At 36.0% G+C, this 12,370-nt stretch overlaps 1 protein-coding gene and 1 non-coding gene across 4 annotated transcripts; both read right to left on the bottom strand.

The window, feature by feature from the left end:
• Nucleotides 1-2,427: 2,427 nt before the first annotated feature.
• On the bottom strand, nt 2,428-2,509 carry TRNAS-GCU. The gene has a single exon. It is a non-coding gene; the product is annotated as a tRNA-Ser (tRNA).
• Nucleotides 2,510-3,244: 735 nt separating this feature from the next.
• LOC113338136 (SKP1-like protein 1A) lies at nt 3,245-7,494 on the bottom strand. 3 transcript variants are annotated; one of them, XM_026583646.1, is made up of 3 exons: nt 4,342-4,358; nt 3,847-3,858; nt 3,245-3,686 (listed from the first exon to the last, which is right to left on the bottom strand). In XM_026583646.1, the coding sequence occupies exons 1-3, from the start codon at nt 4,356-4,358 to the stop codon at nt 3,245-3,247; spliced, it is 471 nt and encodes a 156-aa protein (XP_026439431.1). The 3 variants fall into 3 exon arrangements, with proteins under 3 accessions (XP_026439431.1, XP_026439432.1, XP_026439430.1); XM_026583647.1 differs by lacking the exons at nt 3,847-3,858; nt 4,342-4,358 and adding an exon at nt 7,472-7,494; XM_026583645.1 differs by lacking the exon at nt 3,847-3,858 and having other exon boundaries at nt 3,245-3,688; nt 4,329-4,358.
• Between the last annotated feature and the right edge of the window lie 4,876 nt (nt 7,495-12,370).

The raw sequence follows: 12,370 nt of genomic DNA on the forward strand, positions 1-12,370 counted from the left end.
CATTTAGTAAAATAATTGGATAAGGGATTATCCATTCTAGGCCCCAATTTAGCCAGGTTATTTTTGGTTCGAGTTTTGTATAAAAATAACGTCACCATATCACGATAATGTCACCGTAACAATGTCATACAATCCTTCCAGATTTTACATATTGTTAGTTACATTCTTATGTCCAGAGTATGTGTTGGGTTTTTGACTATTGACTAGTCTAAAGTCTATAGAGTATAGTTAAGGGTAGTTTGGTATTGCTGTGAATTACAGAAAAGCGCTTTTCTGTTGTATTGTGTTGTGCGTTGTTGTGATGTGTTGTGGAAATAAATCGGCATGACGTTTGGTAAACTATAATTTAAAAAGCACTGTGCAATTAACAAACTGTAAATTCTGTTTGGTAAACTGGTATTTAAAAGTGCTGGTGATGTAGTTAATGACGAAAATAGACATATTTTCAAAAACTAGTTTTAAATACAATTTTATTATAATAAATTATATTTCTAATTTTAACATATTTAGTAAAATATAAGTGATATTTATTTTATTTTATTTTTAATATTTGGAGCCCAGCTTGTTGCCAGGTTACCAACCAAAAGCTTTGTATAATGATTAAAAATTATTATCTCCTAATTAAAGAAACAAAATAATATATTTTTAATAATTTTTTTATTATGGTTTGCTTAGAAAATATCATTATTTTAATATTTATTAAATTTTTTATTATTTCAAATAATAATTTTTAATTATTATTATATTTATTATATTAAACAAAAAAATGAAAAGAAAGGAGAAATAAAATAAAATTTAGAAATATAATGTTAAATGTACAATATTTGAGGGTAAAACTTGTCTTTATAATAAATTAACAAGGTTAAAATAGAGAATCAATTAAATTGAATATGTGGGTCCACAACTTCTGCTTTTCCAGCTTTTAAAAGCTAGTGCTGAGTAGCTTTTAAAAGCAGGCCTAAAATGAAAGTGTTTCTCTCCAAAAGCACTTTGAAAAGAATTTACCAAACACAATTTTTGGTAAAAATTTGATACAACTTTGTTACAAAGTGCTTTTGGTTGAAAAAAAACAATCCAAAACGGAGCTTTAGACAGGCCCACATATAGTCTCACAGTTACCTCCAAGACTAGAGGAAAGATGTCGGTAACTACTTAAAGAGAGATGATAATTTTTTTTCGGGAGCATTTCCTGACTTAATTTCTCCACCATTAGCTCCAAATATATGGATGGTGAAGATCAAAATGAAATTCTAAAAAGTTAAAAAATTTATTATCAGCCGTCAATCCACTCACATTTATGTGGATATCTCTCACTCATCACCTTACAGGTTTGTCTCCGAAGAAAATGCAACTGCCCATCACTTGACTCGATAATGTTTTTTCATTTCCATCGTTTCTCTTCTATTATGCACAACACAACAAGATTTTTATATTTGACGGGAAGTCTTCCCACCGTTGTGGAAAAATGCCGCTTGAAATACGATGCGAAATGTTCTAGTTTATACGGGATTTTATCATCCTAATGTCCTCCCCACACAAATCAAATTATTCTGGTTTAAAACGCACCAAGCCGGGGTGATTAGTTGGTTCAAAATATTAAACCAAACAAATCAAGATCACCCCAAAACTTTGGGACCTCAAAATAAGGAGATCTCCATAGAGTATGCGTGTAACTGAGAAAATCTGACGATTTTTTTTTTAAAACAAAGCCAAACTATATTACATAAACATATTACTTACATCATGATTTATGTAAGGAAATACTAAGTCAGGTGGATAACCTCACCACTTCCCACATAAATTCTGTTTTCGAGCTGTCTTTGCTAAAGCATCTGCAGCTTTATTACAAGACTTGTAAACAAACTCACAAGACCACATAGGGTAACTATTACACATATTAACACAATTTCTAAGAAGAGGTAAACACTGCCACTGACAAAGACTAGTTTGACGCTGTAAAAAGTTACTGATACTCAGATTGTCTGTCTCAAAAATGACATTAGACCAGCCATTTGAAGCTGCTATTTGCATAACTTCTAACATAGCCCAGACTTCAGCTTGCTCAACATTTATACCTCTTTTCAATGTTCCTCTTCCCATGACATAGGCCCCTGCAAAATTTCTAGTTATAATACCAATACCAGGAGGAACCCGAGGCAGATGTAAGTTGTAGTTCTGTAAATGATACTGATCATGAGCAACAAATGATGTATCTAAATGATGTTGTGCCCTGTAAGAGTTTATCTGATGTATGACAGTTCGATGATTGGGTGTTATACTGCTGAAAACAGCCCAACATCTATGTTTCCAAATGAATCTGACGAGATATTTGATACAACGATTACAGGAAAAATTCATCAAGATTGGATGCATACAATGAACGTCAATATCACCTTTATTACAGGAAAAATTTAAAAGAACATTTCCCGACGCCTGAGAGATTCGAACTCTCGCGGGGAAACCCCATGTACTTAGCAGGCACACGCCTTAACCACTCGGCCAAAGCGTCGGTTGTTGGATCATTTATTCGTTGTGGGTTGAAGGCTCTAATAGAGAAGTTAAAAGAACTAGCCAAATGTTTTAGCTGCATTTGCTTACATTTCTTTGCACAATTAAGTGCTGCATGAATTTGTTGTAACAATCAAATTTTAATATTGTACTCGATTGACTTGGTTTTGCTTATTAAGAAAAATAGAGAATGCAACTCTAGTATGTTAATCATATCTAGAAAACACAAGCAATAGGAATATTTCCCGTTGTCAGGAATCACAGAGGGTACTCAAAGGGATGGTGTCAAACCAAATGTCCTCCGAAACACTAATATCTGACCCATCACCAAGTGCCCACTTTGTCAAAGACCTGTGAGTATTTGCAAACACAATTTTTCTTCTCTACCAAGCAGCGGATGCTCCTAATCAAGCTTTTTGTTTCAAATTAGACACCAATCAAATTCAGCTGCGCTATGTGCACCAAATAATATTTTCTATCTATATTCTAAGATATAATTTGTACTAGCTAGGAATAGTCAAGTGCACGTTAAGATTTGAGCCTAGCAGGTAACAGGAAGGAAAAGAGTAATTCATCCCAATTCAAGATATTATAAATAAAATCTCTAATCATAATTAGAACAAGAACAAAACACCTGCAGTTAACCCTAAAGCACTTGAAATCTTACTTGAATCAAATAAAATTGTCTAAAACATAAAAAAACAACCATGCGCACAAAGTTGAATTTTATTTCAAATCATTCGAAAGCCCACTGGTTCTGCCTCCTGACTTCCTCCTCTTCCTCTTTGATGAAGTCATTCTCGATGTTGAACGTCTGGCGGATCTCCTCCGGTGTCTTTCCCTTGATCATATCTGCAACTTCCTGGCAAGTCAGATTTAGCAAGTGCTTAATATCCAGATAATTTGCAGCCAAAATAAGATCAAATAATGTAGCTTGATCGACTTTAAGAAACTCCGCGTCCCATTTCTGAAGCTCTGGATCCTCAGCTTTACCATCATCCTTTTTAGGAATATCATCAACATGTTTCTTGCAATATTCAAGAACTTTAGCCAAAGTATTGCCTGCTACATTGGGTAAAGGAATCCCGTTATCAGCACAATCGTCTTCAATCATATGCTTAATGGTTAGAGATTGAAGAGCAACAACTTCTTCAACATCAAAAGAAGTTCCATCAGAACTGTTGGGTGCAATAATCAAAAACAAAGAAAAATCAAATAAGCAAAAGTTATTGATACTTAGCTCCTTTATAATGGAAGTGATTGCTTTGACGAAACGAACAAGCTCCCCGTATCTCCGCAACAACACAAGGTAAAACTTTGGAAAATAGAGTGAGTCACGTGTTCAACACGCTGTCCTTAAGACATTAGCGCCCGGCTACACTCAAGAGTGATGCTATAGCCCTCACAGGACGGATATCTCCAGGATAAAACACCCTAATACACCTACTACTAGCATATGTAGTAGATGCTCAACTTGAGCTTGGCAACTCCGAAAAAACCGTTAAGGAAAATCGCGAATGCTTAAAAACCGCTATAAAATATTTTCCCTTAGGGGTCCCTCTAAAATATAGAGCAACCCCTTTCCCATAGATTTTACAAAAGTAGTGAATTTCTTTATATAATTGACAAATACAACTTAAGAAGAAAAACTCCCCGATGTGGGACTAAAAGCTTTATATAGTTTCTTAAAACTACTAAAAATTGGAAACTCCACGATGTGGGACTAAAAAGTTTCATTCACAAAATAAAACAATAAATTATAATTTTTTATTAAAACTTTAAAAAATTATTTTTTTATTAATCGTTTTCCAACAAGAACTCCTCAAGGTTAACATCTTTGAAGTCGACATGATTAAAAAAAAATTTAAAAAGAAAGAAAACTAAGAAATATTGGTTGAGCAGAGAAAGAAAAGCAGACGGTGGAAGAAGCGATCGTGAGAATTCAATACCTTAGTTCGCAGGTATGTATGCGAACCCTAAAACTTGAACGAGAAGGATTGTTATTTTCTAAACAAAACTAGTCATAAAACACCAAGATGACCAAACTTGTGGTACAAAAAATCCAGACATATTATTTTTAATAAATAAAAACCATTTGATTAAAAAGTGACACAAAAACCCCGTAGCAAAATATAATGAGTAAATTTAGTTTTTGTTAAAAAAAAGCCAAAAATACCCTTTTAACATTCTCTTCTTCTTCTTCTCTCGTTTCTTTCTTCGTCTCCTTCTCCGCACCACAATCACCACCAGCAGCAACAATAGATCTCCACGAACACCAGCAACAACTTTATTCTCCCCCGACCACACTACTGCACCTTCGTATTTCACCACTACCACCACCCTCCTCTGCCTCGTTCAATTCCTTCACCACAAACACCATTACCACCACCGTAAACACCACTATCCCCAACTCCTCTCCACCTCACAGCAACTATAATCAAAACCCTACTAGTTTCATCTTCAAATTCAGAAAGAAACACAGGTGGATCTGGTGATGTTGCGATGTTTCTATAAGATTAGATGAAGAAGTTGTTGAAATTAGGGTTGCGACTGTAACTGCAATTGAAGAACAAGAAGAACAGAGATAGGTTGGTGACGAACTGATGATTGAGATCAATTTTCAAGGAAGGGATGATGAAGTGGTGATGTTCCTAACAAGGGTCCGAGGAATTGGATCAATCATATCCCACCTAAAAATACCTTTACAGACACAAATCGTCTCAAGATTTCCAATCAAGACTTTGGCTTGGATTGAATCTAATTGAATTTGAATGTGTACCATCATTTATTCTAAGATGCTGGCATGATTTTGATGAAGGTAAGATTTTTATTCCATTAGGTTCATCCTAATTTCATTTTTGAGTTTGTAGAAATGAATAAAAGGAATAGTTTTTGTACTGTTCAATTTGCTTAGAGAGGGAGACAGATAGAGGATTTGAGCTAGGTTTGGTGTCTGTTTGATTTGGTTTTTTGGATTTTGATTTTCATTTCACATAGTTGTGGTAAATTTTTAAGCTTTAGATTTTCTAGATTTACCAAATTCCACACAACAATTGATATACCAGTTAGAGCTTGGTGACTACTTATTCAATTTGAACTAGTCTTATTACCCTCTAGGATCACAACATCTTGAATCGGTTACTTTGTTGCTCTTTTAAATCATAGTAGGCGGCGCCCGATGAAACATTATCGTCAGGAGGGTTCAATTTTCGATTTCATTGTTTTAGTTTTGGAGCTCATAATATGGTTGCTGGTATATTTTCTGTGTTCTTGGCAGGAGTTTTGCCACATAGGGCTTGGAGAAAAGACATATCTTTAATTGAGTAGTCCCCCGAAAGAAGAAAAATTTGGTGAGTTCAAATTAAAATGGTCTTTGGCAACCACCCGAAACGCTAGTGATGACAGTAGCTGGGATTTTCATTCTGTGTTTCAGTATGATTTGTCCATGGTGGTTTGCGAAAAAGAAGGATATATCTGAAGTTAACCTTGCCATGGAGCACAGTGCCAGTGAGTCAAAACTGTTTTTTTTCCTTTTATAGTGTTACTTTCGTCTTGTATGCATGAGTTGTTGTCGCTGATTCAACCTGTGGTGTAGGACATTTTATAGGCCAAACATGCTTTCATTGTGAAATGAGCTTCCGACTAGGATTCAAAAATTACAAGTAAAAATGTGCAAATGGATATGGTTCCACTGTGAACACTCAAGACAAACTTTCAGAGTTTGGGTTGGTTGGGTCACAGGCAAAACACATTTTGTGTCATCTTGTTTATTATACTCCGCCGAAAACCTTGAATCTATCATGATGAAATTCCAATAATAGGATCGTTAATTACACTAGGTTACACTTCTGTTGCGTTGTTACAAGATATTTTGGTTGGTTTTTACTATTCAAATCAACTTACGTCAATTCAGACTCTTTAAATCCTCTAACCAATACTTCACTTTTTTTTTTTGCATTAGATTCAGCATCCTCACCAGAAGCAAGTACTGCTTCTGAAAAATTTCCGGGCAGCCCAATTCGTGTGCCAGCCAGCCCATTTCGAGTGCCACCTAGTCCTTCTCGATTCTCACAGTCATCCAGAACGACTGCAATTGGATCTATACATCTAAATATGAGTCAGGTTATAAAAACCAACCAAAATTTACTTTAACTTTTTCTTCAATTTCATGCCCTAAATTTACTTTAACTTCTCCTTCTTCAATTTTTACCACCACCCTCCTTCTTCACCACCACTAATAACAAGCAACGCCGTTACAAACAACTGAAAATGAAATTGAAAATTGGTATGAATTGAAACTGGATTTGTCAAAATTGGTCTTCACACCAAATTTCAAGTTATTCTTTTTATAAGCCAACACAGGTTATTGCTATTGGTGTGGTCAAACAGAATGAACCATGGTTTGTAATTTTTCTTGCAGTTGAATTCTGACGAAATCAATTATGGTTTCATATTATTTATGATGAAACCAAAAATTGGTTCCATCGTATTTATGATGAAACCAAAAATTGGTTCCATCTAATCTTATCCTTACTTAAATTGAATTTTGTTTATGAGTTTGAATTGTTGTTTTGTTTGATAATGGATTAGATGTATGCTAGGATTTGTTACATAAAATTGAAGAAAAGACCTGAAAATGGTTAGTTTTTGTATGTGTATATAGGCTCAGGAGTGGGATACTTGCTCTGTTGGATGTCAATTTTGGACATAAAAGTGGAGATGATAAGATGCCGGATGCTGCGTTTGGTCAACCTGGTAATGGAGTGCCTGGGATTCTTCCGACAATTGAGTCGTCGCATTATTATTTAGAGAATAACGTTGCTCCGGCACGAGAGTGGGTAAGCACAATCCAAAATGTCTTTTTAGAAATAAAATTGATGCACTAGCTAGTTTTGTTAGTTTGATAGTTCAGACTTTAGACGATGAATTTGCAAGATTGTGGCTATATGTGAGGAGATGAAACTTTTTTTAGGTTATCTTTGGATTGGTGATCAACTTGATTTTGGATTGTCTATTGAGAATTTACTTTTTGTTCATTTTTGAGTATTTAAGTTGTATCACTGCTTGCTGATATTAGTTCACTTTGTTGCAGGCTGACACTCAGTTCGCACCAATTATGGTTTCATCGTATTTATGATGAAACCAAAACCGATTTCATCGTATTTATGATGAAACCAAAATTGGTTTCATCTAATTTTTGGTCGGTGGTGGTGGGCGGTCGTGATACTGGTGACGGTGCGGAAGGTGTTGGTGGTGGTGCTGGTTTTGGTCGGTGGTGGTCGACAGTGGTGGGGGCAGCAGCGCGGTGGTGGTCGGTGGCGGTCGGCGGTTGTGGCGCGATGATATTCGGCGGAGGTAGCGGCGGAGGTGGTGGTGGCGGCGGTGGTGGTGGTGGCGGCGGTGGTCAACGACGATGGTGGTGGCTGGTGGCGACGAAGGTGGTTGGCTGCGGCGGTGGTCGGTGGAGGCGGCGGTGGTGGTAACGGTGGGCGGTCGTGGTGCTGGTGGTGGTGCGGTGGCGGCAGCGGTGGCTGGAGGCGGTGGCGGTCAGTGGTAGTGGCACGGTGGTGGTGCTGCTGTGGTTTGTTGTTGTTGGTGGTGAGAATATAATAAAAATTAAAGGTGAGGTTGATTTTTTTTTGGGTGATTTAAACTAGAAAGATAATATGGACAGTTTATGTTGATTGGGGTTTTTGTAAACAATTTGTTTTGTTGGAGTTTTTGTATATAGATAGTGATAGCTTTGGGGTTATAACTCGCGACCCGTTTTCTAAACGGCAGGATGTTTTGAAGGATGTTTAAGATTTGCAACTTGGGCCTGATCCAGTCATATAGTTGGACTTGGTTTACACCCAGCAAGTTGCAACTTATTGATTATGGATGCACTGGTCTAAAGTACACAAGTAATTTGAAATTGTGCCCTTCGAAAATACTGTCGTGTACTTGTGCGGAATCTTGTTTCTGCAACTTATTACAACTCCTTAAATATGACTTACATTGTCGAACTGTTGATCTACTCATGCATCATATGACAATAGCATCAACTATACTGGTCTTTCCTTAAATTCGAAAAGTTGTTATGGATCCCTAAAGAATTGACTATACTAATACGAGAAACTTGATTTCGTTGCATAAAGGGAGCTTTTGAATTAAAACGATTTCACATCTCCAGTAAAATATACTCCACGAGCACAATGTATTCTAAGGCCAGACACCATGGTAAGCGATTTTGCTTCACTATAGCTTAATTATAGAAAAATCAAATCATTATAGTCTTTCATGTCGCTTAATTAAGTGTCGCGATATCCTTTAGCTACAGTAAAAGAGTGATCACATCTAATATACCTTGTAAGGAAGGGAAATGACACGAAAATTCAGTTTCCGTGTGATTTTTTACTTTGCGGAAACTGAGTATTTTAATGGATACTGAGTGTCCGTGGGATTTTACATGAAAATTGAGTATCCGTTTCTGGTTTTCACAATTTTACACTAAAATTTCTCCTTTTCACACTTTTTTTTACTAAAATTCTTTCTTTTACCTATTATATTTCCTTTTTTCCCCTCTTAATTATCTTATAACCTATATAATTACTAAAACCGAGTTTCAGTGCAGTATATCTAAGGGATGGCACACCATATATCATAGTAAGGTTGTCCTAAGACCCTTTTCCCTTAGCTTTAAAAAAACTATAGTTAAGAAAAATCCCTCACCATGGTGCTTGGCCTAACAGCTTAAAGTTATGAAATTGAGTATCCGTTTCTGGTTTTCACAGTTTTACACTAAAACTTATCCTTTTCACACTTTTTTTTTACTAAAATTCTTACTTTTACGTATTATATCTCATTTTCCCCCCTTTTAATTATCTTTTAACCTATACAATTACTAAAACTGAGTTTCGGTGCAATATAGCTAAGGGATGACACACCACCATAGTAAGGTTGTCATAAGACCATTTTCCATTAGCTTTAAAAAAGTTATAGTTAAGAAAAATCCCTCACCATAGTACTTGGCCTAACATCTTAAAGTTACGTTTCTGGTTTAAGATTGAAGGTCATTTTGGGAGCTTAAAATTACTTCAGGGAAGCCAAGGTATTGTCACTCTGGAGAATCAGTGGGATATGTAATATCTTAGGAGCGTTGAAATGACTATTTACCTTTTATGGTTTAACATTATCTAATGTTAAAGTTTGCGGACAGCCAACTCAAAACCAATTGGCAATGAGTGGAGCAGCTCTTCCATATTATATTTTAAGTTCATTATGCGGAAACTAGCGACGTGGGACTATTGTCCTTTCACACCCTCCCTCACGTGTAAGGCTAGTCATTCAGCCTAACACGTGGACCTACGTACGTGTGGGTCATTGGTGTGCAGGTGACATTCGGTCACGGTCCACCCCACATACAGGTCATACGAGTGACCAGTCATTCGGTCACGGGTGTACATGTGACATTCGATCAAGGTGGCCAAAATCGGGCCTACACCCCGCGTACGGGCCTTGCTCTGATACCATGTTAAAGTTTGCGGGCATCCAACTCAAAACCAATTGGAAATGAGTGGAACGACCCTTCCATATTATATTTTAAGTTCATTACGCGGAAACTAGCGATGTGGGGCTACTGTCCTTTCACATCTAATTAACACTTCCAACACATAACTTAATTTATCTATGAACTAAATTCATTTTCAATATCTGTTAAGTAGGATTCTTGACCAGAAAATTAGTTATCTTTTTCAATTGATTTTTCTTAAATACATGTAAATTAAAAAGTATGGTCAAAACCCTTCAGGTCGTTTAGCAAATATTCTTTATTTACGAAAAATACAGTATAATCGTTCGGATGTAATCCAACTAGTTTTAGGTTGCATATGTAATTGACTAAGTCCAACCTAGCAATAATATGATCCTTAAATCAATCAATAAGAGCTTCTCTTAATCAATCAGTAAGAGTTTCTTCAATGTTTGTTGTATGTATTTCCTATGTGGCAACATAAATAAGACATCCTCTTTCTGATTTTCCCTTAAGTTTAGGTGAAAAAAATAATTCATCTCCAATAGTGTTGTTTGTGATCATTTATTTAGTAAATGAAGAATTTATTTTTAGTACTTTTAAGATTTTATTAGAGCTAAAAATAATTATTTTTTGCAGTAGAACTGTATAATTATAGGAAGAGAAAGAGATAGAAGCATCGAAGAGATTTCTATTGATAATGGACCAACCTTATTACATATCTATAGTATCCTTTAAATACATGGAAAGGTAAACCCTAACTATATAGATGGGCCGCACATCTATGGGATGCAGGCCCTACAACACTCCCCCTTGTGCGGTCCAATAGAACTTCATATCCAGTGCTTCACATATAACGCTTCGAATGTAGTTCTTCAATGTCGTCCTCTCTCTGAATACTTCCGCAGAAATCGATTGCCTCATTAAAACTTTGACCAGTAAAAACCCAGTGGGATAAAACCTTGGTACAATTCTTCACATGTAGTACTTCACATGTTACCTCGTACTTTACATGTAGTTCATAACATGCAATACGATCTTCAAAGATCGACGAGTCTAAGTTAATTTCCTCGTTCAAACTTCGTCCGGGAAACCCAAAAGGACAAAACCTGAACTAAAGAAAAAGAGTACAATATTACGTAAACGTAGAACATAGTTAGACTTGAATATGTTGCCTCATTAAAACCTTGACAAGGAAAACCCAATGGGATAAAACCTTGACGAAGGGAAAAAAGTACAACCGGAAAAATGCAAGTAAAGGTGATCCGTTGCAGATGATCACTTTGCTCCGTTGAAGTTGACTAGTTGCTTCACAACTTCTAAGGCAGAAAATCCTAGTGGGAAATACAATAGCCTTAGCTGGAAAATTACATTCCCGGTGTTTGTTGTTGTCTCATTAAAAACCTTGCCGAGTTACAAAACCCTGTGGGAAAAAGCAGCATCAATGAAGGAAAATAGTTCAACACACCATTAGATGCTCCCATGATGCCAGACAATTTTCACTAGTCTAATACATTCAGAAGAAGTTTATCACACTTTACTTTGGTGACTTAAAAGTTTATATGACCTTGTTGTTGATTCTGGAAGTTACGTTGCTTAACAGACTATCGCGTTTCATTTCTTTGATTCTAATATTATCAGTAATATCAACGTAATCTTTATGTCTTCAACGTTCAACATACTTGATGCTTTTAGTGTTGTCTCGCTAAAAACCTTGTCGAGTAACAAAACCCTTTGGAAAAAACTATTCTCGATCGAAGGGAAAAAGAGTACAACACAACTTCAATTTCGAAGTAAAATATGTCGACATCATATCCTTGGATCCTCCCCCTGATGTCGGCATCTCCCCCTGATTACTTTCATAGTTGTTCCAGACAGTTTCTTCAGTCATGTATTTTTCGAAACTTAATATTGGTAATGACTTAGAAGATAATCTACCATATCTCCCCCTGATTACTTTCGTTGGAGAAGAGATTATTGTTCCTTCATAATCAACAAATTTTGGATTGCACTTTCATTGGTATTCCTTTTAATGTCTTTGTAGGGATAAAACAAATTTATGTCAATGGTTACCTTTAAGTACATGATTACATTCACTATACGATTCCAATGACGTTGCGTTGGCGCTGAGATATATCTAGCTAACAAGTTCACTGAGGATGTAACATTTGGTTGAGTATATTATTCTAATTACAATAATGCGTCTATTATACTTAGATAAGGAAAGTTCATCTTCCGACACAACTTCGTCATCTTCCTTTAGACGAATTGGTCATTTATGTACATTTGAAACTCGACTAATCATGGGAGTGCTAGCAGGATGCATATCCTTGTTAAATTTTCTGATAATGG

Source organism: Papaver somniferum, unplaced genomic scaffold, assembly GCF_003573695.1.
Source record: "Papaver somniferum cultivar HN1 unplaced genomic scaffold, ASM357369v1 unplaced-scaffold_18, whole genome shotgun sequence".
Taxonomy (NCBI): Eukaryota; Viridiplantae; Streptophyta; class Magnoliopsida; order Ranunculales; family Papaveraceae; genus Papaver; species Papaver somniferum.

Coding starts and splice junctions, on each gene's coding strand:
- LOC113338136 (XM_026583645.1), bottom strand. CDS start 4,358: ATGTCGACTTCAAAGATGTTAACCTTGAGG. Junction 3,689..4,328: donor CAAAGATGTTAACCTTGAGG/AGTTCTTGTTGG, acceptor ATTGCACCCAAC/AGTTCTGATGGAACTTCTTT.